This window comes from Rhodotorula paludigena, assembly GCF_050403205.1.
Source record: "Rhodotorula paludigena JCM10292 DNA, Rt_paludigena_JCM10292v1_ctg2, whole genome shotgun sequence".
Classification (NCBI taxonomy): Eukaryota; Fungi; Basidiomycota; class Microbotryomycetes; order Sporidiobolales; family Sporidiobolaceae; genus Rhodotorula; species Rhodotorula paludigena.
This window is the reverse complement of record NW_027481456.1, coordinates 174,828-197,591: the sequence shown is the minus strand read 5'-3', so window position 1 is coordinate 197,591 and position 22,764 is coordinate 174,828. Positions and strand designations below refer to the sequence as shown.

Here is a 22,764-nt window from a genome sequence, read left to right as displayed (position 1 = left end):
CTCCCTTTCATCATGTGCTTCCGTGTGACGGCCCGCTACTTTCGTGGGACCGCACAGAAGGTCCGAGTACAGAGAGGGCATGCTACTGCGAAGACAGAACACCCGACTACCAGACACAGATCGTCGCTCTACGAATCTTGCGCGGCGCCCGGCAAGCGCGGAACGTACGAGGTCTCCGCCTCTTGCGTCATCTGCGTAAACCCCTGCATAGTCGGCACGGACTGGACGGCGCTGGTGATTCCCTGGGGGAGGATGAGCGAGGAGGTGCTCTGCGACGAAACCTGCGTAGCTGTCGGAGGCAATGCTTCGGTGTCGCCACCGCTGGTGTTGTCGACGTCGGGCCGACCTCCAATCACCCACGAGACCTGCTGATCGGGCACCTTCATCGTCGAGAGCACGATGAGAACGATGAGCGCGGCAATGAGGACTGCGACATCGCCAAGCGGTCAGCACTCGTTCCAATAGCGCAGCGAAGTCAGACTTGACGCACCGAGGAGAAGGGCGATGATGAGCTTCTTGCGGCGATTGATGCGGCTCTGCTGCGCTTGGCGCGCGAACCCATACTCGAGGTCCTTCTCGGTCGCAAATTGCTCGGCCTCGAGGAGCCGCATCTTGCGGTCGAACGCCGTCTCATCCTGAGGAAAATTGCGCGGGTGCGTGCCAGAGAGGAGACTCCCACGCGAGCCGAAGAAGCCGTAAGAAGCAGGGACCTGGGTGAACGGCGCCGTCCGCTGCGACGCCGACTTCTTGGACGACTTCTTCTTGCTCTTCTTTTCCGATGCGGGAGGGGGCTGCCGAAACGTGTGTCAGCACGGGCTGGATGGGAGTGGACAAGGACAGGACGCACGCCGCTGAGGTAGATGGTCCGCTTGCGAGCGCTTTTGCCCGTCGCATCGTTGACGATTTCGCGGTCAAGGTCGTCGTGCAGAAAGCGCATGCCGTTGGTGAGCTCGGCGAGCTCGGTGAACGGATTCTGCAGTGCCCAGAGTCCGGCATATGATCTGACGATGAGGCTCAGCGTCGCATCGAGCACCTCAGCTCGGAGAAGACGATGCGTACGTGACATGGCTCTTTGCGACACCATCGGCGGCGCCGAGCTCAGCAGCCTTGAGTAGACCCTTCACATCCCGGTCCTCGATGTCGGGCTCGCGCTCGCGGATGTGAGCGGCCATCCAGATGCGCGTGCGCTCGCGACGCTCCTGCTCCTTCCACGCACCCTCGCGGATCCTGTACATGTATCTGTCAGTAGAATGTATCAAGAGTAGACAGAGGAGCAACAGGGTTGTACCTTTCCATAGCGTTCGCGAAGTCGAGCTTCGCGGTCGCAAGATGATACTTCACCTCGCCAACTTCCTCAAGCGTCTCGCCGGCCTGGCCAGCCTTGACATACGCCTTGAGTTGCTTTGACCATTTGTGCAACGCCGTGAGCCAGGTCTCGATTGCGACGATGCCCTTGCCTGTCTGCGTCGTCAGGGCCGAGAGAGCGTCGAGGTCGGCGCGCAGCGAAACTTGCCCGACATCAACGCGAGGGTCAAGGCGGACGATCTTGTTGCGGAGCCCAACGATCTGAGTGAACGGCAGGTGGGGTCAAAACGCAATGCAGAGACGAGCGGGAAGACGCCATGGGCAGCGAGCCATGCGTCGCACGCGGAGAACACTCACTTCGTCAATGTCGTTTTCGACAGCATCGATGGAATGCGTCAAGTCATAGAGCTGCAGTTTGAACGGGTCAGTATGCGGAAGGAGGGCCGTAGATGTGGAAGGACGAACCTGCGCGAGGAAGCCTTCCATGTCATTCGTGTGCTTGACGCCGGGCCTGTCCTCCTCCATCTGCTGCTTCGACTGTCTGCCATCCCGCCAGAGTCTGCGGTCCGCGCGCGCATCTGCCGGCGCTTGGGCCGATGGCCCGGACAGGCTCTTTGAGGAAGGCGGAATGGAGAAGTCAACGAGAGGGGCTTCTTCATCCGAGAGCGCGTAAGCCGGCGGTGCAGTCGTTGGCACAGACGACACGCTCATGCGGCGGCTGCGCCCCGGCGCAAAGACGGCCGGCGCGGAGGAGGCCGAAAAGGAGGACGACCGGCCGCGCGAGCGACCGCCGGACGGTGGGTCGTACAGGCTGTGCGGATCCATCTCGCGGTGGATGCCGCTACAAAGCCGCTCAGAATGACACGCTAGCAAGGAAGGAAGAAGAGGGTGCCTTCGGGTCCGCGTGAGGAATTCGTCCGCGGGTCCTCCGTAAGCGTCTCCTGTCCGCAGGTGCAGGGGTCGAGCGGGAGACAAGCGCGAGAGGCTGCGCGCTTGCTGGCGAAAGATCGGGAGCAGTAGCGCAATGTAGTAAAGCGAGAGCCATGCGGAGATCACGCAGTCGGCGCGTCGGGGGGAGACCGGCATTGCGAACGGGGCGACGAGGTTACAGCAACAACAGCACAGCGACAGAAGAAACCCATTGATGAATGAATGAGGCCCGAGTTTTGACAGACATGTTGGTCGTGAGGATCGTCGTCATTTTGGCCGAGGCGGGTGGCACGCCGGGGAGAGGGGCGAACCAGCGAGGACGAGACCCACTCAGAATGAGCCTCACTGCAGACCGAGCACGAGCTGTAGGCGCGAACGTCAGAAGCGGTGGAAAGAAGAGGACAGCGGGATGAACGCACCGCCCTGAGCTCCCACAGCCATTTCCTCCCGTCTCCTGCCTCTGGCTCTTCGACGAGCCACTCGCGCAGCTCTTCTCGCGAGCGCTCCTCCGCCTCCTTACTCTCCCTCCAAATTTGCCTCTTGGTACCCCTCGCGCGCCGCTTGGCCTCGCCCTCGCCGCTGCCAGCAGCGGACGGCGAAACGACCGACTCGTCCTCCTCGCTGCCCTCTTCAAGTACGAAGCTGGCGCGGTGCTGGAGCATACGTTGGCGCTCGCCAAGTTCCCAGCCGTCGAGCTCGCTCGTCGCGCCGGCGGGGTCTTCGTCGTCCGCGACTTCGCCGCCCGAGGTGGTCGCGCCCCAGTCGAGCTCGAGCTCCTCTTCGGCCTCGACACCGCCGACAGCATGCCAGGAGCAGGTCGAGGGGTCGAAGACCATGTCGCCGACAACCTTGGCTGTCGCTCGCGAGACGTGCGGCGCATCACCGGGCGGAAGGATCACCTTGGGATTGCCGGTATTCGACGCCGATGCCGGAACAGCCTGGCCGAAGGAGCCCCGGTTGGGAGAGACGAGGATGGACGAGAAGGGCGAGATGAGCGCCGGCCGGGTGGACGTGGCGAGCGCCTTGTCGAAGTCACGCAAGATGCCCTCGTTGCCCTCCCACCGTTGCAGGATCGGGTTGTACGTCATCTCGCCTTGCACTGAATCGAAAAGAGCGTAAGCATGGGCATCGTAGGCAAGGGTTTCAGCGCGGACGCACCCTTGATCGCGCTTGCTCCGCCCAGGTGCCGGATCAAGTGAGGCTCCCTCCGCTTTTTAACCTTCTTTTTCTCGGGATCGCCAGTCCTCTTCTCCTTCTTGTCGCCCGCTGCCATGGCAGACGCCTCCTTCCTCCCCTGCAGCGTCCGCCCTCGCGGGTCCGCCCGCGCCGCAGCGGCTCCGACCGCGCTCGCAAACTTCGACCCTTCCTTGCGCCCCCAGCTGCCGCCCCCGCCGCTGCGGAGCGTCGCCGTGCTCGCGCCGCTGCTCTTGCGCGATGCGACGACGACGCGTTCGCGCTCGCGCTCCTTCGAGACGGGCAGGTCGTCGAACCCGTCGAGCTCGGTACCGTCGCCGTACTCTCGCGGCGGAAGACGCGCGCCGCCATTGTGCAGCGGGCGAGAGAGCGTGAGCGCGGCGGACGGGAGGCGGATGCCCGTGAAGAAGGCGGAGCCGGGCAGGCGAGGGGATGGCGAGAGGGAGGGTTTGTTAGGCGAGGAAGGGCGAGGGAGGGAGCGGGTCTTCGAAGCCGAGGCGAAGGTGGACCGCAGGAGACGCTCAGAGACGGAGGGCGCGCCCGAAGGCGTGGCTGGCGGACGGGCGGCGAGCGAGGAGAGCGAGGTGTTCGAGGGCGAAGTGCGGATGAGGGGTGCCGGATTCGACTGCACTCGCTCACGCACTCGAGACGAGGAGGCGGCGGTTGGTGCGGCGAAGGAAGGCAAACTACCGCCTGCGGGAGAAGGCGACCGCAGGGAGTTCTGCCTTGACCGCGGTCTGGTTGTCGAGGAAGTTTGATGCACGCCAGGTGTCGGCGAAGCGAGGAACGAGAGGTTCTGCAGCGACCGCTTGCGTTCGAGCGTGCGCCCCGGTGAGGCGGTAGCGGTAGCCGAGAGGTGCTGTTGACTGCGCTTCGTCCGCAGGGCGGGACGTGCAGCGCTCGAGGGCGTTGACGGTGTCATGGGTACGGGTGATAGGCTCTGCTTCGAGGTGGACGAGGCGGCAGGCGGCGGCGGGAGATCAAGCTTCTGCGGGCGAGTCTTGCTCGAGTCGCTACTGCGAAGACCCGTCATGGATGGGACGGTACGCAGAGTCGTCGAGCGAGTTCGCACTCGGTCGCGACTGGCCGTCGAAGGTGCGGGAGGCGGGCCGCGCCTACGGGTCGGGTTGCTCTCTGTCGAGTGCGAAGAGGCGGCCGAGGGTGGCCGCTCGTGCGCATGCGCTGACGATGGCCGTATGGGCTGAGGGATGCCCGACCTGACTGCGCCTGCACCGCCTGAGCGCGGCAGCTGCCCGGTCGTTGCGCTGCGACTCGGAGGCGGCGGCATCGTGCCTGTCCCCCTCCTGAGCGGCAGTGGCGGCACTTTGCCATCGCTCGCCGTGCGGCGGAGCATCCCGATCCGGCTGCCTTGCGCGCGCTGCGCCTCCCTCGCCTCCTTCGCCAGCTGAGCCTCGCGCGCTCGCGCGCCCGAGATGGTGCGCATCCGCTCGCGCATCTCGTGCGCGCTCCATGCGTCGTCGTCTAGCTCGGCTGCGCGCGGCGCTTCATGCGGAGGCGCCGTGTCGGCAGCCGGACCCGAGATGGACCGACGGCGCAGCTCGCGCGCAAGATCGGCGCCGTCCTGCTCCTCGGGCTCGCGGTGCCGCTCGAGCCGCTCTTGCTCCTGCGGCGAGCTGGGCGTCGCAGTAGTGCCAGTGGACGTGCCATGGAAGAGAAGCCCGCGACCACCGCGCTCTTCGAGCTTGGCGCGCAAGATCGATTGCAGGTCGACCTTGTCGGCGCGAGCGTCCGAGTCGGGCTCGCCCTCGCTCGTGGGCGGCGTTGAGGGACGCTTAGCGCCGCCGAGAAAGTACGACGGGAGTACGAGTTCGTCGAAGAAGTCGGCATCGTCATCCTCGTCGAGCGCGGAGGAGGGGGCATCGTCGTCGGACGAGCGGGACGGCGTGAGAGGGCCGGGCGTCGAGGGCGCAGACGATGCGCTCGTGTAGGCGGAGGTCGAGCCAGGAACAGCGAGGCTTGCCGTGACAGGTGTGCGAGGCGGCGCAGCGTCGACCGCTGAAGGGCGCAACGAGTCGCCGGGCGAGTCGGCCACCGAGAGGTCCGACTTCAGGCTGGTGATGCTGGCGCGAGAGGCGAGACTTGGCGCGAGTTGCACGACAGAGAGCGTGTCAGGCAGTTCAAAGCCGTCTTCGCCAGTGTCTTCGGTATCGGTGAACGAAGCGATCGAGATGCGTTTGCGCGCGACCTGCGGCAAGTGTGCTGAGCCGCCCGCGTCTGCGTCGTCTCCCTCGGCATCATCGTCGCCAAAGCTAATGTGGCTCGCGAAGCTGCCCTTCTTCGCGACGACGCGCAGCCCGCCATCAGGCGTCGGGCCAGGCGCGCCAAGCTGAAGCGCGTCGAGACCTTCCAGATCCTGGTCCCAGTCCCCGTCGTCGACAGGTTGCGCCTTTCCGTGCGGCGTCGAGCCAAGGTGGTGGACCTTGCCGGGCCCAGCGCGAGTCGAGGAGAGGATGAGCGATAACGGGGATGAGCCGCGCATCGTCGTCGTCTTGCTCATTCGCGGAGTCGAGAGACCCTGATCGTCGAGCGTGAGGGGTGGAGGAGCGGGCGGAGAAGAATCTCTCGCGAGCGAATCGAGCGAGAGCGTCGCTTCGGCCTCGAGGGACAGGCCGGCCATGAGGCCTTTGAGCGTGTCCGTCGTCGATGTGGTCCTGCTCGAGTCGACCGAAGACTCGTTCTCTTCGTCCCGCGTACGCGGCACGTCCTCGTCGTCCTGCACGTTCTCAATCCAGCTCGACTCGGGATCGGCGTGCGGCGAGTCGGGTTCCGAGGGCGGCGAGAGCGAGAGGGACGGGTCGACGAGGTGAGGTTGAAGAAGCGAGCCCGACGGCAGCTCGAGGTCTGCCTCGTCGTCCCAGGACTCGGGCTCGTCGGCGTAGGCGGCGAGTGCGGCCATTGTCGAGCGCAAAGCGTAGGTCGTGCGATGGGCGGGACGAGAAGGACGGGCCCAGCTTCGCACGAGAGCGGGCGTCGGTCGCGTCTAGGTTGCGAGCAAGTAGTCAGCTCCAGTCGAAGACTACGACTTCGCCTGCACGCTGTGTCGAGCGCGTTGACGAGGACAAGGACGAGTGGGGCTCACTATGGTCCACACTCCGCAAGGGCAGCACGAGGCAGAACGACCAGTCAAGCACAGTCACAGCAGACTTGCGAGCAGCTCAACACTGGCTGCAGCCCGCCGCGAGGACGAGGTCGTGCGCTCGACCACAGCGACCCGGCGCGACGGACGCAACGACGACGACAAGGGGCCCGAGCCCCGCAAGCGGTCTGTGCGCGGTACACAGGACGCGCACGATACCTGCGCCGTCTGGCTGTGTGCTGCTGCCGTGCTTCGTGTCTTGACAGCAGTGTCAGCGGCGAGGAACAACAAGCCGCGAGACTCGCGTGAAAGCCGGCAATTTGCGTCAATCGCAGCAGTCCCTCGCCTGAGCCACTACACACCGCGCAGATAGTCAAGATGAGTTGCACACAGCGCTACCGCCTCTTCAATCGTCTGGAGGAGGAGAGGGTAGCCGGAAGTCATCCCGCGACGGCGGTGGCTGCAACAATTCCTTCTCCTCCTTTTCGCCTCCGTCCAGCGACTTTGACGCCGTGCTGTCCTGCAACGACTGTGCGGCGTCTTGCGTTAGAACCTCGCCATCCAACGAGGGTGACGGAGCGGGAGAGAGCGAGATGGCGGCGACGGGGAAGCCCATCTTCGGCGAAGCGGGCGGCGATGCGAGCGCAGTGTTCGGGGGCGGGATCGCAGCCGAGTCGAGTGCTGGTAGTGAAGGCGAGGGCGGATCCGCGACGGGTTCCTCCGACGTCGAGAAAGGCGCCTGGACCGGCTCGACCTTCGCCTTCTCCTTGCCCTCCTTAGCCTCGGCCTCGCCCGTTCGCTGCTCCTTCGCCGCATCAGGCTGCTTCTCCGCCCCCACCTTGCCCTGCCCGCCCGCCTCGCGTTCCCGCCTCTTCCTCTCCCTTTCCCTCCCCTTCCGCACCGCATCCGCCCAAACCTCCGCCGTCCCCCTCTGGCTCTTGACCTGCAAGTCCTCAAACACGCGCACCATGTGCCCCTTGACCTCTTCCCGCAGCTTGCGCTCCTCGTCCGCCTGCCGCGCCTCGCCCGCCGGCAGCGGCGGGAGCGCGAGCAGCGGCCGCAGCTCGAGCGACTGCAGCGCGGCCGTCTCGGCCTCGGCCGTCGCCGTCAGGCGCGCGAGGCGCTGCAGGAGCGGCGCGAGCTGCTCAGCGTCGGCGAGCGCGCGCGCATGCGCGTCTTGCTCGCTTGAGAGCGGGGGAGGGGTGGGGAAGAGGAGCGGCGCGAGCTGCGACATGGCCATCGAGGTCGAGATGAAGAGCTGGCGGAGGAGTGCAGTGTGCTCGTAGGGGAGGCGGCGTGGGAAGAAGAAGGAGAAGGTCGGCGACGGGGTCGAGCGCAGGAGGAGGTGGTACTCGAGCGAAAGGCATAGCGCGAGCGTCAGGTAGCGCCACTGTGCAAGCACAGGCACACGAATCAGTTTTACCTTTCTCAGAGGGCCGTAAGTCCGATGCGCGCGATGCATGACGCACAAAGTTGTACCTCCGCTCGCTCTTGCGGAAGAAAGTGAAGGCGGCGATCGAGACGGCGGCGAACACCCAGAAGACGGCCGCCTGCACGGCGCCCTTGACGAGGAACTCGCGCATGGCGACGAGTTTGCCCCACTCTGTCACCTGCGGCCCGAAGCGCTCGTACGCCCAGCGGCGCTGGTCATTCTCCAACACCTCGACCCCTTTGCGCAGCAGGACGAAGAACTCTTCGCCGCCCTTTCCGACCTTGTCCGGGTGGTACACGCGCGCGAGCCGGCGCCAGTGCGACTTGACCGCGCTCGCGCCGTCGCGCTCGACGACCTCGCGCGCGATGCCGAGCAGGGCGTAGTAGTTCTGCTCGACGCCGCGCGCCTGGGCCAGGTAGAGCGAGAGGACCGAGTAGACGAGGTGAGAGGCGATGAGCGCTACGCGCGCGCGTCGGTGGTGCGCCTGGGCGCGCGCATTGGCGAGCGCGACGTCGGCGGCGGTGGCGCGCGCAGGTACGGTCGGGCGCGAGGAAGGGAAGAGGCGGTAGAAGATGGTGAGGAGGGTGTTGGCAAGGAAGGAAGGGAGGAAAGACCACGAGAGGATCGAGATGACGTTCGACGAGAGACCGCTCCCGCCCGCGCTATTGCCCGCCATGTCCTGTTGCAAGCGCGCGAAGAGGGTCAGCCTCGTGAAAAGCGACGATGCGAGCGCTGGTTTTGCGGATCAGAAGCTGTTTGAGAGCAGCCACGCTCGTTCACATTGCCGTCTCTCGCCCCGCTCTTGCCGCCGCAAACGAGCCTCCACGCCCGACCTGTTCCGCCGTGCTCCCAGCTGTACGCGGGGCCACCTCGGACTCGCCCAGTGGTCTCGAGCAAGGCAAGAGCCCGCTGGAAAGGCCCCGTGCGGGCTGCATGTGCCCGATGGTAGATTAAGACCTCTGTAGTTTTCGCGGTCACCCGAGGCAGCGAGTGGTGACTTGCTCGAGCCGGGTTTGGCTATGCTCAGGGCAAGTGAAGAGTGTCGACTCTGCCTTTACGCCGCGCCCGTGGAAAGGGGTCTTCCCAAGAGGAAGAGGGCGCAGGTCATTAAAGAGTCGCCCGTTGGTCCTGGCCCGCTCGCAAACCCGTGCGAACGACACCCCCTGTGCCGCACTCGCTGCTCGACCCGCGAAACGCAGCCTGCCGAGACAGGCGGTTACGGGTGAGTGTCGAGCAGCGAGCGCGACGAGGTGTGGTGACGAGAGTACGAGAGGGACAGGTCAAAGGGCTGCGTTTGGCTGTGTGTCGTGGAACGAGCGCCGCCTCGTAAGAGTACGTCTCGAAGGACTGCGAGGTGGTGCCATGAAATCACGACGGGGTCGGGAGCTGCCGGCGGTGCAGAGGAGCGGTGCGGAAGGCAGGGCGACGAGAGCTTGCGCACAAAGCGCCGGGAGCGAGAGAGTAGCGGCTCGATCCTTTTACTGGGAATCACGTCCACCGAGAAGCGCTGCCGTTGAGGAGTGCGGATCCTCACCTTGAGAGACGCGCCTCAAGCGGGCCGACACAACCGTAATGCTAGTCGTTGAAGTGCGTAGGGTCGGTCTAGAGATGCGCTCGTTGCTGTATGAGGGTGTGCAGGCTGGATACTGCGTGCTGACGGTGTCGAGGCGAGGTCTCGACTTGGTGCGGTGATGAGGGCGACGAGGCGCAAGAAGGCGGCTGAGCGAAGTGCGCGAGTGCAGCGCGTGTGCTCTGGCTGCGCTCTGGCTCGCACGCCGCTCTGGTTCTGCGCAGACTGCGTGGAGACGCGGTGCGGACTCGACGAGAGCCGCGAGCGAGTGCGAAAGTCGACCTCCGTCAACCCGCCCGCCGCCGCCAGACAGGCAGGGCAGTCCAGAGTAGGGCAGAGGAGCACAGAACGGAAGCACCCGCGCACGGAGGACCCGCCCCGCCCCGCCGCCACCACTTGCCGCTCGCCCCCACCTCTTCCGAGCCTCGAGTCTCGCCACCACGGCCACCATGGCCCAGCCGACCTTCAGGGCGCTCCTCGCAGGCGCAGACGACGAGCAGGTCTCGGTCAACCAGCGCGCCCTCGTCGAAAAGATCCTCGCGCGGTCAGCATCGCTCCTCTTTCCTCGCGTGGGCCTCTCACTCAAGCTGGTTCTCGTCATCGCAGGTACTCGGGCGAGCACACCGTCTTCCGAGAGCTCCTCCAGAATAGCGACGATGCCGCAGCCTCGAGCGTAGAGCTCCATTTTCGCACCACGACCGGCTCGACCGCCTCTGCCGACGCGCAAGCAACGTACGCGCCCGACCAGCTCCCCGACATCGCCCGGACAAAGGTCGCCTCCATCATGGTCCGCAACGACGGCTTCGTCTTCCGCCAGGAAGACTGGGCGCGGCTCACAGAGATCGCCTCGGGCAATCCGGACGAGACAAAGATCGGCGCCTTTGGCGTCGGCTTCTACTCTCTATTCTCCATCTGCGACGAGCCCGTCGTATCGTCCGGCAATAAGGTCCTCGGCTTCTACTGGAAGAACGGCGGCGACCAGCTCTACGTTAAGAGCGCAACCGACGACGCCGGCCTATCCAACGTCTCGCCCGATGGCAAACCCTGGTCGACCTTCCTGATGGACCTGCGCGAGCCGGCGCCAATGCCCGAGCCCAACGACTTCTCACGCTTCCTCACGTCGTGCCTCGGCTTTACGCAGAACCTGCGCGCCCTCTCGCTCTACTTTGACGGCCACCTCCTGTTCCGCGTCACCAAGACGCTCGCGCCTTCTCGCCCGCTCGCGCTCCGCCCGAACCTCGCGCACACGTCACCACTCAAGCTCGTGCGGCTTCAGTCGGTCGAGGAAGCGCCGTTCCAGCTCCGCGCCGAAGTGTCGGGCTGGATGCTGCGCTCGCTCGTCAAGCCAAAACCGGCCGTCACGGCCGCGAGCCTCACGAGCGCCGCCGCGAGCAGCACGACGTCGTTCGCGAGCAAGATGCTCGCGGCATTCTCAAGCCGGTCGACCGCTTCGCGCGCCCCCTCGCCCGTCCCGACCCCACCACCTGCACCCGCCGCCTCGGAGCGCAACGAGGCCGATCCGCTCGCGCACGTGCACGTCACGCTCTTCCTCCGCACCGTCGCTGCAACACTCTCGGTCTCGCCCTCTGCACACTTTGCCAGCGAGATGCTGCGCGCGACGAAAAAGGCGCTGCCGAAATCGACGCGGTACAGCCTCGTGTGGACGGGCAAGGCCGAGTTTGACGCGAGCCACGGCGGGCGCACGGGCGAGGGGACGGACGACGAGCGCGAGGCCGACGCGCGGAGGGTGTTTTCGGGACTGCTGCCAGCCGATTTAACGACCCAGGGAAGGGTCGCGATCGGATTCGCAACACACCAGACGTGCGTGCCTTCCCTTCTGCCGCCTTTCGTGTCAAAAAGACGCTGACTCAGGCTCGCGCTGGTAGCTCCGGCTTCGCGGGCTCGGTTGGCGCGCGCTTCATCTCGACCGTCGAGCGCGAGTCGCTCGACTTCCAGGCCAAGTACGTCGCCGACTGGAACCGCGAGCTGCTGTGGGCCGGAGGCGTCCTCGCGCGTACCGTGTATGAGGAGGAGATGGAGGAGATCGGGCGGCTGTGGAAGCGGGCGACTGTCGGAACGTCGGAGATCGCGCAGGAGACGAGGACGGAGCTGGAAGAGAGGGCACTGCATCTGGTCAAGTTCGTCGCCCTTCTCTGTCCATCGGCATCCCGCTCGCACTGACGATCCGCTTCTGCACAGGTTCTTTACCTTCGCGAAGTCGACGCCGCAGGAAATCGTCGGCGGCCTCACCGAGCAGACCTTCTTCAGCTCGAACGCGAATACGTCCGTCTCGCTTATTTCGAGCATCGGCCCGACATCTGCGCAGAAGCTGCGCCTCCCCTCGCCACAGCTCGCTGGGTTCGTCAAGTCGATCCCGGTTGTTCCGGCACGCATCGCCGACGGCGCACCACGCTTCCTCGCCGTTCTGCGCGATAAGGGCCTCATCCGCGACATCTCGCTCGAAGACATCTTCGACGACCTCGGCGCGCACCCGCTCACGATCGCCGAGACCGTCGAGCTCTTCAAGTGGTGGACGACTCTTGCTTCGAACCGGTCGTACGACCCGCGACTGCTGCAGCGTTTGAAGGACGCCGCGATGCTGTCCGTACCAGATCCCGCCTCGCCCTCTTCTTCGTCCTCGACCGACGTCCGCATCCACCCTCTTGGCGCGTTCCGCACGTTCCTCAACCCCAAGGTCGTGCCCGCCGACATGCCGTTGCCAGAGCACACGCTCCCGTTCGAGCTGTCGCGCCAGCTCTCAAACCACGATCTAGCCCGCGTGTTTGGGTTTGCGGAGCTTGGTCTGCTCGACTGGGTGAGGGAGCTCGTTTCGGGGAAGTTCGTGGGCAAGGGTGCGAAGAGCGAGACGAACATGTTGGAATCGCCAATCTTCGCCGAGAAGGTTTGTCTGCTGTCCCGCACTCCTGTGCGCCGTGCCCCACTGACCCGAGTGCGCTCCCGCAGGTCCTCTCCGTCCTCGCCAAGGGTTGGCAGCAAATCCCCGTCGTCGCGCAGCGCGACCTGACCGAGCTCCTTGCCAAGCTCGCCTTCGTCCCGACGCGCCAGGGGCTCAAGCAGCCGGATGCGGCCTACTTCCCCAACGTCAGCCTGTTCGACGACCTCGCGATCGTCACGCTGCCAAGCGGCGCACCGGTCAAGGGTAACATGGAGAAGCTGCTGCTCGCAATTGGCGTGCGACGGCATGTCGAGGTGAGTCTCGCGCCGTCCTCACTCACTGCCTTGGGCTGACTCGCCTCATTCATACTGGCAGCTTCAGCTCGTCTTCACGCGCCTGCTCGGCGCGGGCGACTGGTCCCACGTGCAGCTCGTGCGCTACCTCGTCTCGGTCAAGAGCACGCTCACCGCTGCGGAGAAGGATCGCCTCCGCAAGACGAACTGGCTTCCGCGCGAGGGCGAGGCCAAGGTCGAGCAGCCTGTCGGCGCAGACGGCACCAAGCCGAGGCCGAAGACGGTGAGGTACAGGGCGGCGGAGCTGTACGAGCCGACGGAGCAGCTTAGGGAGCTGGGCCTGCCGCTCGTCGACTGGTCAGACTCGCAGTTAAAGTGGCGCTCCGGCTCGGACGAGGGTAGGTCTTGGGCCCCTTTGAGCGTCTCGATCGTCGTTCGTGCTGACCTTTGTGCACGAACAGCCAAACTCCTCTTCGATCTGGGCTTGCTGCGCATACCGCCTGTCGAGAAGGTCTTGCAGATTGCCGCCGACCCGACCGATGATGCGAGGCAGGAGAAGGCGCTGCGGTACTTCCTCGACGGCTGTATCATGCAGGGCTACGCTTCGAGCTGTGCGTTGAGGTCCCTTCCCGCTGTAGCTGTCGATCCTAAATGCCTTTGTCTCGTCTCCACAGACTCGCCCACGAAGCACGCCTTCTCTTTCGTGCCGGCCATCCACAAGGACAAGGAGGTGCGCGTCAAGCCTACCGAAGTTTTCGGCAATCCAGACGCCGCCCTCCTCGGCTTCCCCGTCCTCGCGCCGCGGTACGTCGCAGAGGAAGCACGCTTCGGCGTGCGGCGCGACCCGGCGGCACACGAGCTCGTCGCCGCTCTCGTCAGCTCGCCGCCACAGACGATCGCCCAGGCCAGCAAGGTCTTCGCATACCTTTCGGGTCAAGTCGGCCGTGCGTGCTGCGCCCTTCGCTGGCTGCCGTCAAAAGCTGATTCATAACTCAATCGCAGAATTCTCGTCCGTCGAGCTCGACGCGCTGCGCTGGGCCGCGATCGTTCCCGTTCGCAAGCCAGACCTCAAGGTCGAGATCGTTCCGCCGCTCAACCTCTACTTCAGCACATCCGACACGACCCTGCCCTCGGGCCTCAAGAGCCTCTTTGCAACCGTTCCCGATTTTGGGCCCGCCGCTCGGCCGTTCCTCGTCGCTTGCGGCGTCAAGGATTCGCCTTCAACGTCCGAGATCGCCAACATGCTCATCTCGGACCCGGCCAAATTCTACGATCTCGCAGGCTCGTCTGAGCGCTACCTTTCCGGTAAGTACACCCCTCCCGGTGGTGAAGCGTCGTATTGACAGCCAGGCTTTGTAGTCCTCCGCCTTCTCGCCGTCAACTATGGCTCGCTCCCGTCAACCCTTCGCAGCCGCATGAAGCTGTCGCCGTTCTTCCTCGGAACGAAGCGCATCCTCAGCAACCCATCGAATGGAAACCAGGGCCGGACGCTGCTTGAAGCGGACGACGATGACGACGACGAGACCGGCGAGACAACCCTCGTCTACCAGCTCTCACGAGCGAGCGACCTTGCCATCAACGACGAGCCGGCTGGTTCGTTCATCGTTTGCGCTCACCTCTCTCAGCGCTGACGTTGCCATCATCACGCAGCCTTCCAGGTCTTCCAGGCCGACATTCTCGCCTGTCCGCAGGAGGACGCGCTCGAAGCCCTCGCCGAGCAGCTCGGAGCAAACCGCATCTCGCGGTTGATCACGGAGAAATACCGTACGACCGGCGAGCCGGACGTTTCGAAGCGGGCGCAGGAGCTCAAGCGGAGTAAGTCCACCCTGTCGTCCCGCTAGTCCGCCTCGTCGTCCCGCTTTACGTGCCGTCCTGACTGTTCCTGTCACAGCCATCAGCGAGCGCACTTACCTGTTCCTCTCTGAGCGCCGCCACTCCTACGGCGGGAAAAGCGAGCTCAAGCACGACCCTGAGTGGATCCAGACGCACTTGCTCGTCTCCGAGGTCCGGTCCATCGAGCTCGTGCGCTCGCTCAACTCAGCGCAAGGCCTCAAGCGTCACACATCGGCTGTCTCAGCCTGCGCAAAGGCGACTGGCGACATCCACCTGTTCGTCTCAGCAAGCCTCGAAGTCGACTACTACGAGGTGGCGATGAGCTTGTGCAAGCTGCTCCTCGTCAAGCAACGCACGAACGACGCCCTCCTCCTCCTCACCATCCTTCAGACGACGCTGAAGAATCTCAAGCGCCGCGGCTTCAACGTGGACCGCATCATGAACGCTCGCAAGGCTGAGCGCGAAGCGGCGGATCAGCGCATGCGCGAGGAGCGGTTGCAAGCGCAGCTCAAGGCGCAGTCGAGCCTGGTCCGTTCATGCCGTTTCGTCTCAACAGGTTCCCAATTACTGACGGGCTCTCTCACAGTCGCCTGAGAAGCTTGACCTCGCCGCTCGCGAGCTGAGCAGCATGTTCCCCGACGCCGATCCCGACTTTCTCCGCACGCTATTGCAGACGCAAGACCCGCCTCAGCTCGAGAACGCGGCACACCAGCTCCTCTCGTCAGGACAGTACCCGAAGCGGCAATCCGGCCCGCCCGGCGCGATGCCTCCTGCCGGTCTGCAAGGAATCGCAGCGCATCAGCAGCCTGCGCCGGCGCAGCAGGGTGGCGGCCTCTTCTCGAGCTTGCGCCGACAATTCGCCAACAAGCCCGAGCCGTCGCGCAATGCTTCGCCCCTCCCGCCGCCGCCAAGCCTCACGCCGCCGCCCAATGCGCCCCAGCCGGGCTCGGTACCGCAGCGGCCGCCGGGTATGACACCGCAGCCGCACAAGCCGGGCGCGACGCCCACCTCGACGGATGCGATCCGGGCGAATTTGACGCGGGCGATTCAGGTGCGCTCATCTCGCTTTGTCCTGCGGCCTCGCGGTTGACTCGACGTGCTTTCACAGGCGTCCCGACCCGAGACCGCCTCCAATGTGTCGAACGCCGTCGAGAAGACCGAGGTCAAGGAGAGCGAGGCGTACTGCGACTCGTCAGCCGCCGCCAATCTCTCGTTTGTGGCCGAAGTCGGCGGGCTGCGCTTCTTCGCCGCCAAGGACGTTCCCGACCCGTGCGTCTGCCGTTCACTTGCTGTCAACAGCTCACTCACCCTTCATCCCGCAGGACGACCTTTGTCTCCGAGCACCACGATGCCCTGCTGCGCATGGTGACCCAGGTGCTTCGCCCGGTCGGCGACGTCTTCAGGCTCGATCCTCGCGCTCTGCACGTCTTCCACGACCTCGAGGGACCGTGCGTGCTGCTTTGTCGCAGCTCAAAACCTCCAGAGGCTAACCGCCCGAACCCGCAGCCTGATCGCCTTTAACCGCAACGGCTCGCTCTACATCAACTTCCGCTACTATGCCGCGTGGCACGACCAGCTCGTGAGCGACGGGCGACTCGAAGAGCCGCTCATCTCGACATTCCACACGGTCGCGCACGAGCTGTCGCACAACCTCGTCAAGCCGCACGACTCGGCCTTTTCGTTCTACTTCTCGAGCTTCTGCGAGCAGTACTTCACGGCCATGGCGAGGTTGCTCGCTGCCAAGGGGGTGCTGACGGCATAGACGGGTGCCGCGATGGTGGAGTGCATATTAGACCCTGGTTCTCGTCGCCTCCTTCTTGTCGTAGATCTTACTGCATTTCGTTCCCTCCTTTTCGCGTCTCGCTTGACTTGCGAGTTTGAGACAGTGCATGCGGGCGATTTACATTTGCAGAAGTTGCTTGGGTAAGCGTGCCACCGACTAACTCTACATCTCCTCTGACTTGTCCTGCGCCTCCGACCAGAACTTGACGCCAGGCTTGCGGTCCAGGTCGAGCATGCGCTGCGAGTAGAAGATGTGGTTCTTGACCTGGAACGATTCCGGCTCCTTGGCGCCCTCGCCAAATTTGAAGAGAGCCGGGAACGCAAGCCACATGCTGCGCGGACGCCCCGAGTCAGCGCCGTCTCGTATTCTCAGCAGGGGCACGTCGAATTGCGGAGCGACAGGCTCGGCGGGAAGAGCGGAAACGTAGGGAGAGAGGCTCACTTGCGCCCCTCGTCCGCAATGAGGGTACCACAACTCTTGCAGCGCACTTTGCAAGGCAAATGACGGCCAACCTTCTGCGGACGCGCAAACAGCAGCAGGTGAGCACCATCCCACCGACGCCAGGAACGACGCGGAACGCACCTTGTCGTGCGTCTGGTAGAACGCGAGGTGTTCGATCGCCTCCTTGGGGAAGCGAACGCAGTCCTTCTTGAACAGGACTGCGCGCTGGCTCGTCGCGCCGTGCACGATCTGGCACGTCGTGCAGTGGCAGCACACCGACGCGACGGGGTCGTCCTTGACCTCGAAGGTGACGGCACCGCAATGGCACGAGCCAGAGTACCTTTACGTGCGGAACCAGAATAGGTCAGCGAAAAGTCAGGTGCGAATGCGTGCGTCGATCAGAGGACGTACTTGGCGTCCCAGGCGTCAGGCTTGACGCTGTACGGCTCAACCTCGTCGGGAAAGCCGTCGCCAGTAAAGTCCTTGTCGCCGTGCTCGTGTGCGCCGCCCATCTTCTGGCGTTTTGAGGGCGGGGGAGAGGGGGAGGGGGCTTTGTGCGACAGGTTGGGCGAGTGCGATCGGGTCGAGTGCTGGTGTCGTGCGGAAGAGGCTGTGCAGATAGTCGAGAGGTGAGTGTGGCCGGGCAGGAAATGGGGAGCCTGGCAACACACCTCAGCAGGTACTTCGATCACTACAAGAGCTCGGAAGAGCAAAGGAAGCTGGTAGCAGGCAGGGAGGGACGAAAGACACCTTCGCAACTTCTCGCCGCGCGCGAAGTCAACGTCAGCCGATCGACCGGCACTTCCTCATCGCCGTCAAAAGGTCTCATTTTCTGTTTGAGCAGGGTCAGAGCGTGCATCATAGCCTGTCGACACTGTCAATTGGGAGCAGCGCCAGTACGAGCAAGACTCCGCCTTGTTCGGGCAAACTCGCGTGAACGACGACCTCGAAACGAGCGAGGAGGAGCGTGGGCAGGGGTGCAATGACTCGTAGAGATGTCTAGCAAGACAAGGAAGGGCGCAGGAGGGCGCGGAAGGTAGGAGCCGGTCGCCAGCGCGCAGTTCCGGGCGAGGTCGGGGCACGGCAGCAGCTTTCAGGTGCGAGTGGGTTCGCCGCGTCTCGACCACTCGCACTCGCTCTCGAGTCGCTGCGACAAGCTGCAAGCACTCGCCTTGCCTGCACGACGCACTGCCGCGCACCCATACCCGCCCAGGTGAGCTCGCGCGACTCTGTCTGCCCCCACTCGCCCGCCCGTCTGGCACCGGACCTTCCTCCGCATGCCCGCATCCGCTCGGAGCCTGCTCGGGTGATCGCACGGGGTGCTTGAACTGGCAGGAGCTGCTCTGAGCCCCTGCCTGTCCTGCCAGAGGGGCGAGCGAGGGTGTCTGGGAGTAGCCGGGGCTCCTCCCGTCTCCCCGGTTCGCGCGCTCACGCTTTCTTCCGCTCGTTCCGACAGCGCAGTTTCCGCCGAGATGATGCGCGCTGCTCTCCCGCGCGCACACTTTGCGCCCTCGACGCCCGCCTGCTCCTGCACGCGCCACGCCTCGCAGCTTCCCGCCTCGCTCACCGCTGCGTCGGCCCCGCCCCCTCCGCCGCCCGTCGCGTCTCTCTACGCCCAGCAGGGCACCGCCGCCCTCTCGTCCGCCCTCGACAACCCCGCCTGGTCCGACCCCGCCTACCTCCGCCGCTACCGCGACCCGGCGAGCCATGACGCACTCGTCCCGACCCAGCCCGGCCAGCGCCGCTCGTACGAAACCGCGGCTCGCGCTGCACCACCCGCCGCGACGAGCGGGATCCGCGGGAGCACCTCCACAGCGAGCATGAGCGCGGACGCGGGCGAGAACGGCAACGGCGGCAAGCGGCAGCGCTCGCGCCGCAACCGCCTCGAGATGGAGGCCCTCTGGTCCGGCGGCGACTTTTCGCCGCCCATCCCGCTCGAGTCGTACCGCGCGCAGACGACGCGTCCGCGCCATGCGCTTCTCTTTCCCGGCTCCGGATCGCAGTATGTCGGCATGGGCCACTTTCTCCGCAAGGAGCAGGCGGCGCAGGATGTCTGGGCCGAAGCGGAAGAGGCGCTCGAGGGCTTCGAGGAATGGCGCAAAGGTCTGAGGCTGCACGAGAAGGACGGCGAGCTTGGCCAGCTCGGGAAGATGCTCGACGAGACCGAAGCTTCGAGGCGGAAGAAGCCAAAGCTGCACGAAGTTGTCTTTGAGGGGCCGCAGGTCCGTTCGGTCGCTGGTTCCTCTTCGCGAGCGCATTTTGACGCTTGTCGACCACACACAGGACCAGCTCACGCGATCCTTCAACGCACAACCTGCCATTCTCATCACTTCTGTCGCTTTCCTCCGCACGCTCGAAGTGAGTCTGCTCCTCCCCATCGCGCATTCGACAGCCAGACTGACTCGGGCCGCTCTTCAGAAACACTACGACCTTCCCCTCAGCAAGACCGCGTCTCTCATCCTCGGCCACTCGTCCGGCGAATACTCGGCTGCCGTCGCGACCGGCGCCCTCTCCTTGACGGATGGCGTCCGACTCACCCGACTGCATGGTCTCCTCACGCACTACGCTCTCTCGCTCCCGTCTATCGGTCTTTCGCCCAAAGTCGACGCCCCGCCCGCCCAGCGCGGCCAGATGTCGGCCCTCGTGCTCAACCCGGGCCATTCGCACGCCGAGCTCACCGAGGTGATCCGCAAGATCCGCTCGAGCCGCTCGAACCAAAAGGGCGCAGAGGGAACCGTCGAAGTCGCGAGCTTCAACTCGTCGACGCAGGTCGTTCTCGCCGGCAGCCGCGACGGGATCCTCCGCGCGAGCGAGGTCCTGCGCGAGCTCGAGATTGCCAATCGCGCGGCCGACCTCCCTGTCTCGTGCGTTCTGCTGCTCTCTTTGGCTTGAAATTTGCGACCCAGGGCCTGACAAGGCACAAATGACTCGCAGGGCACCCTTCCACTGCTCCTTCATGGCTCCCGCCGCCGCCGGCATGCACGCAGCGCTTACTTCGCCCTCGATCAAGCTCTCGACGCCTTCGTCGCCCCTCGTCTCGGGCCTCGACGCAAGCCTCATCACGTCGCCTTCGTCGCTCGTGTCGAACCTCGTGTCGCAGATCTCGCTTCCCGTGCGCTGGTCGACGTGCCTCGCAAGCCTCCCCGCACAGCACGACGTCCGCCGCTTGATCTTCCTCGGCCCGGGCCAGGCACTCGCCAACCTCGCGCGGCGCGACGCAAAACTCATCAAGGAGGCCGAGGTCGCGGCGGGCAAGGACGCTGCCGAGGCCGAGCAGCGCGAGACCGAGGTCCTCAGCGTCGCGACCGAGAAGGACATGGACACGCTGCGCGACATGTGGGCAGACGAGGACGGCGCATGAGCTCAGGCGCGCGCGTCGAGGAGGAACAGACGTTGTGGGCGGCCGCCCCCTTTCATGCTGTTGTATCACGAGACGGCCGGATTTCTCTTGACAATTTCTCGCTCTCTATTTCCATCTTGCTTCTCTCTCGTGCGCTGCAATTCGCTCCCTCGCATCTTTCGTTGCTGCGCGACGACTTCGCACGTCGAGACGAAAGCGGTGCTTTTTTGGTGTTTTTGATTCCCGGCTTCAGCCACCTTGCATGGCACGAGAGCTTGTGTCTGCGACAGGGTGCATACAGGAGCATCTCGAGCGCGACGTTCTGCTGGCTGCGGCGCTGATCCTGCGAGAGGAAGCCGGAGGGAGGCGGGCGGAGGGACGGTTTGGCCACAGCTTCAATCTAGGGGTCAGCCATCTCCCGAGGGCCTTGACTGACTCGCTGAAGGCTCGTCTAAGCCGCCAAAATCCCCCAAGGTGCGAGTGGACGGGTCGTTCGCAACGCGATCCGGCGGGCGTACGGAGACTTGGCTCCTGCTCCGCCATGGGGATCTGCGGGTCCTGTGACCGCACACGCACCATCACATGCTGTGGAACTAGCCGTAGGCCGAATGTAGCTCCCCCTCGCTGCGGCGGGAGAGATGAGTGGAGCGACGATCTTTCCTCTCGTGCGACCTCGAGGACAAGGCCGCCGTCTCGCTCTGCCCTCTCCCCCAGATCTGGTCGCAGTCTTTAGACGCTTGTCACAGCGTGTCAAGAGCGAGGCGCGACCTTAGAGCTCTTGCGAGGCGTCCATCGCCTTGCAGCGCGCCTTCGCTCCTTGCCGACGGCTCACACACCGTCTCCGCTCGCCTTACTCGAGCTTACCGGCCGGTCGTACAGCTTCCTACAGTGCTCAGAGGCACCCGTTCGCAGCTTCGACCGCCTCAGAACCGCTTCTCGCGCTTCTGCGTGCGCGACAGACGCCTTCTCAGGCCGGCCCGCAGGTGTCCTCCGCCTCTGATGGGCCGTCTCCTCCCGCTGGCCGCAGGAGCTTCACGTTTATCGCCTCTCGAGCCTGCGGCTGACTGCACACCCCGCTGCGGAAGGGGACTCAGCGGTCCCTGTCTGCGTCCAGTCATTTCCCAGATCACGTCTCGTCCACGTGAGACTGGGACAGTCCTCCGGCCATGTCAGGACGTTCTGCTACGTTTAGATTCTGCTGCTCTGCGTGTCGAGGCTCAGCATCACAGCAGGCGGACCTCGCTGACAGTTCCACTCCCGCTCAGTGCTCGCCTCGCCTGCAGCCAAACTCCCCTTGAACGGCTCAATAGCAGCTCATATGCAGATTGCTTGCGGAGGCAGCCGAGGTGGACTGGCGAAGCGGCGCCATACGGTACTCACATGCTTGACATCTTCTCCGCGCGCGGCCGGCCGCCGGCCGCGTCGTTGTGGTTCCGACCGTGTCTCCCGGGCAACCTGCTGTTTTCACGCTTCACGCCGCATCGCACATTTCCCGTGCGCCCAGCGGGCGCACCGCCATGAGTCTCGGCAGCCGCGAAGCCCTCGGGGCTGGCTCGCCGCCGTCACTCAACGTCGGGCACCTCTTCCCGACGATCGTCCTGGCGGACGGGCGCCTCCGCATACCCACGGAGCTGCCGCCAGATCCGCTATGTCGTCCAGTGCGGCTCGAAGATCTCGAGCTCGACGACGAGCTCGCCGAGTCTGGCGCGACTATCGAGTATACGCTCGCTTCGCTTCGGCGCATGGGTAAGTTCATCTGCAGTCGCTCTCGCACAATCCGCTCTGACCCCTCGCTCTACAAGCTGCACTGCTTGTGCAGTCGGGAAGCGCCACACAGGAGCGCGACGAGCCCTATGTGACGCATCCTGCCTGCCCTTATCCTCTTCTTCGATGCACACTGCCGAATCTTCCCGCTCCGCAACCGACACACACGCTCGATATACACTTTCTGGACACCCATGAGGTGTATCGGACCCATGTGCACGGCCTCGTCTGGGCACTACAGTCCCCGCGCCTCCCCCAGCTCAGCAAGCGGTGGTCGTCGTCCTCCGCCGGCGTTGCGGGCGAACAGACGGCGCTCCTGCCAGTCGTGACCCTCGAGCTGCCGCACCGACCCGCGTGGCCCCTCCTCCACCGGTACCTGTACGACGGCTCGCCCGCGCAGCTGCTCAACAACCTTCTGACGACGCCCACGCCCCTCCCACCTCCGACCTCGTCGGCGACTCCGGGCGGGCAGGCTCTCTCGGCGGCGCAGCAGCGCGACCTCGACTCGCTGCTGATCCGCCTCATGCGTGTGCGCGAGGTCTGGCTCGATGCCGCGGCCCTCGAGCTGAGCGACGTGGCGCTGTGGGCGACGCTGCGGCGGGCATGGGACGTGCTGGTGGCCGACCTGGGCGAGCTGGCGGCCGACATTCCGGGTAGCAAGATCCCTGGGCGGAACGAAGAAGCGGTATAGAACGCTGCAGAGTCTCTAGCTGTCCGTTGGCTGCGAGAGGTGGAAGCTCCCACCATGACGCCCCACGCCGAGGGAAAGGGGGACGGCAAAGAGCAAGCAGCAGCAGCTGGGCAAGCGTTGTCCGTGTGGTAGCACCCGACACACGTTCAGAAAGGCCGCAAGGACCGTATGGCGCAGCCAGCAGCCCGGCAGAGC

General features: G+C 65.0%; 7 protein-coding genes across 7 annotated transcripts; 3 read left to right on the top strand and 4 right to left on the bottom strand.

Annotated features, from left to right (window-relative positions):
• Positions 1-128: 128 nt before the first annotated feature.
• On the bottom strand, positions 129-2,130 carry JCM10292_004366 (uncharacterized protein; the record flags this gene model as incomplete). Its single annotated transcript, XM_076645701.1, has 7 exons — positions 129-427; positions 491-791; positions 848-1,001; positions 1,060-1,227; positions 1,289-1,566; positions 1,663-1,713; positions 1,771-2,130. 7 exons carry the CDS (start codon positions 2,128-2,130, stop codon positions 129-131), a joined length of 1,611 nt encoding a protein of 536 aa, XP_076508571.1.
• Positions 2,131-2,577: 447 nt separating this feature from the next.
• JCM10292_004365 (uncharacterized protein) lies at positions 2,578-6,346 on the bottom strand (the record flags this gene model as incomplete). Its single annotated transcript, XM_076645700.1, has 3 exons — positions 2,578-2,598; positions 2,655-3,334; positions 3,394-6,346. 3 exons carry the CDS (start codon positions 6,344-6,346, stop codon positions 2,578-2,580), a joined length of 3,654 nt encoding a protein of 1,217 aa, XP_076508570.1.
• A 586-nt stretch (positions 6,347-6,932) lies between these two features.
• JCM10292_004364 (uncharacterized protein) lies at positions 6,933-8,634 on the bottom strand (the record flags this gene model as incomplete). The annotated part of the gene is made up of 2 exons (XM_076645699.1): positions 6,933-7,916; positions 7,996-8,634. The coding sequence occupies 2 exons, from the start codon at positions 8,632-8,634 to the stop codon at positions 6,933-6,935; spliced, it is 1,623 nt and encodes a 540-aa protein (XP_076508569.1).
• Positions 8,635-9,977: 1,343 nt separating this feature from the next.
• JCM10292_004363 (uncharacterized protein) lies at positions 9,978-16,312 on the top strand (the record flags this gene model as incomplete). Its single annotated transcript, XM_076645698.1, has 16 exons — positions 9,978-10,072; positions 10,135-11,349; positions 11,415-11,666; positions 11,728-12,430; positions 12,493-12,738; positions 12,800-13,115; positions 13,179-13,328; positions 13,392-13,661; positions 13,720-14,022; positions 14,077-14,310; positions 14,368-14,532; positions 14,609-15,078; positions 15,137-15,601; positions 15,659-15,819; positions 15,873-15,998; positions 16,057-16,312. The coding sequence occupies 16 exons, from the start codon at positions 9,978-9,980 to the stop codon at positions 16,310-16,312; spliced, it is 5,427 nt and encodes a 1,808-aa protein (XP_076508568.1).
• A 183-nt stretch (positions 16,313-16,495) lies between these two features.
• Positions 16,496-17,286, bottom strand: JCM10292_004362 (GFA family protein; the record flags this gene model as incomplete). Its single annotated transcript, XM_076645697.1, has 4 exons — positions 16,496-16,664; positions 16,775-16,848; positions 16,916-17,114; positions 17,186-17,286. 4 exons carry the CDS (start codon positions 17,284-17,286, stop codon positions 16,496-16,498), a joined length of 543 nt encoding a protein of 180 aa, XP_076508567.1.
• Positions 17,287-18,246: 960 nt separating this feature from the next.
• Positions 18,247-20,135, top strand: JCM10292_004361 (ACP S-malonyltransferase; the record flags this gene model as incomplete). The annotated part of the gene is made up of 4 exons (XM_076645696.1): positions 18,247-18,996; positions 19,058-19,132; positions 19,193-19,638; positions 19,709-20,135. 4 exons carry the CDS (start codon positions 18,247-18,249, stop codon positions 20,133-20,135), a joined length of 1,698 nt encoding a protein of 565 aa, XP_076508566.1.
• Positions 20,136-21,631: 1,496 nt separating this feature from the next.
• JCM10292_004360 (uncharacterized protein) lies at positions 21,632-22,569 on the top strand (the record flags this gene model as incomplete). The annotated part of the gene is made up of 2 exons (XM_076645695.1): positions 21,632-21,860; positions 21,917-22,569. 2 exons carry the CDS (start codon positions 21,632-21,634, stop codon positions 22,567-22,569), a joined length of 882 nt encoding a protein of 293 aa, XP_076508565.1.
• Between the last annotated feature and the right edge of the window lie 195 nt (positions 22,570-22,764).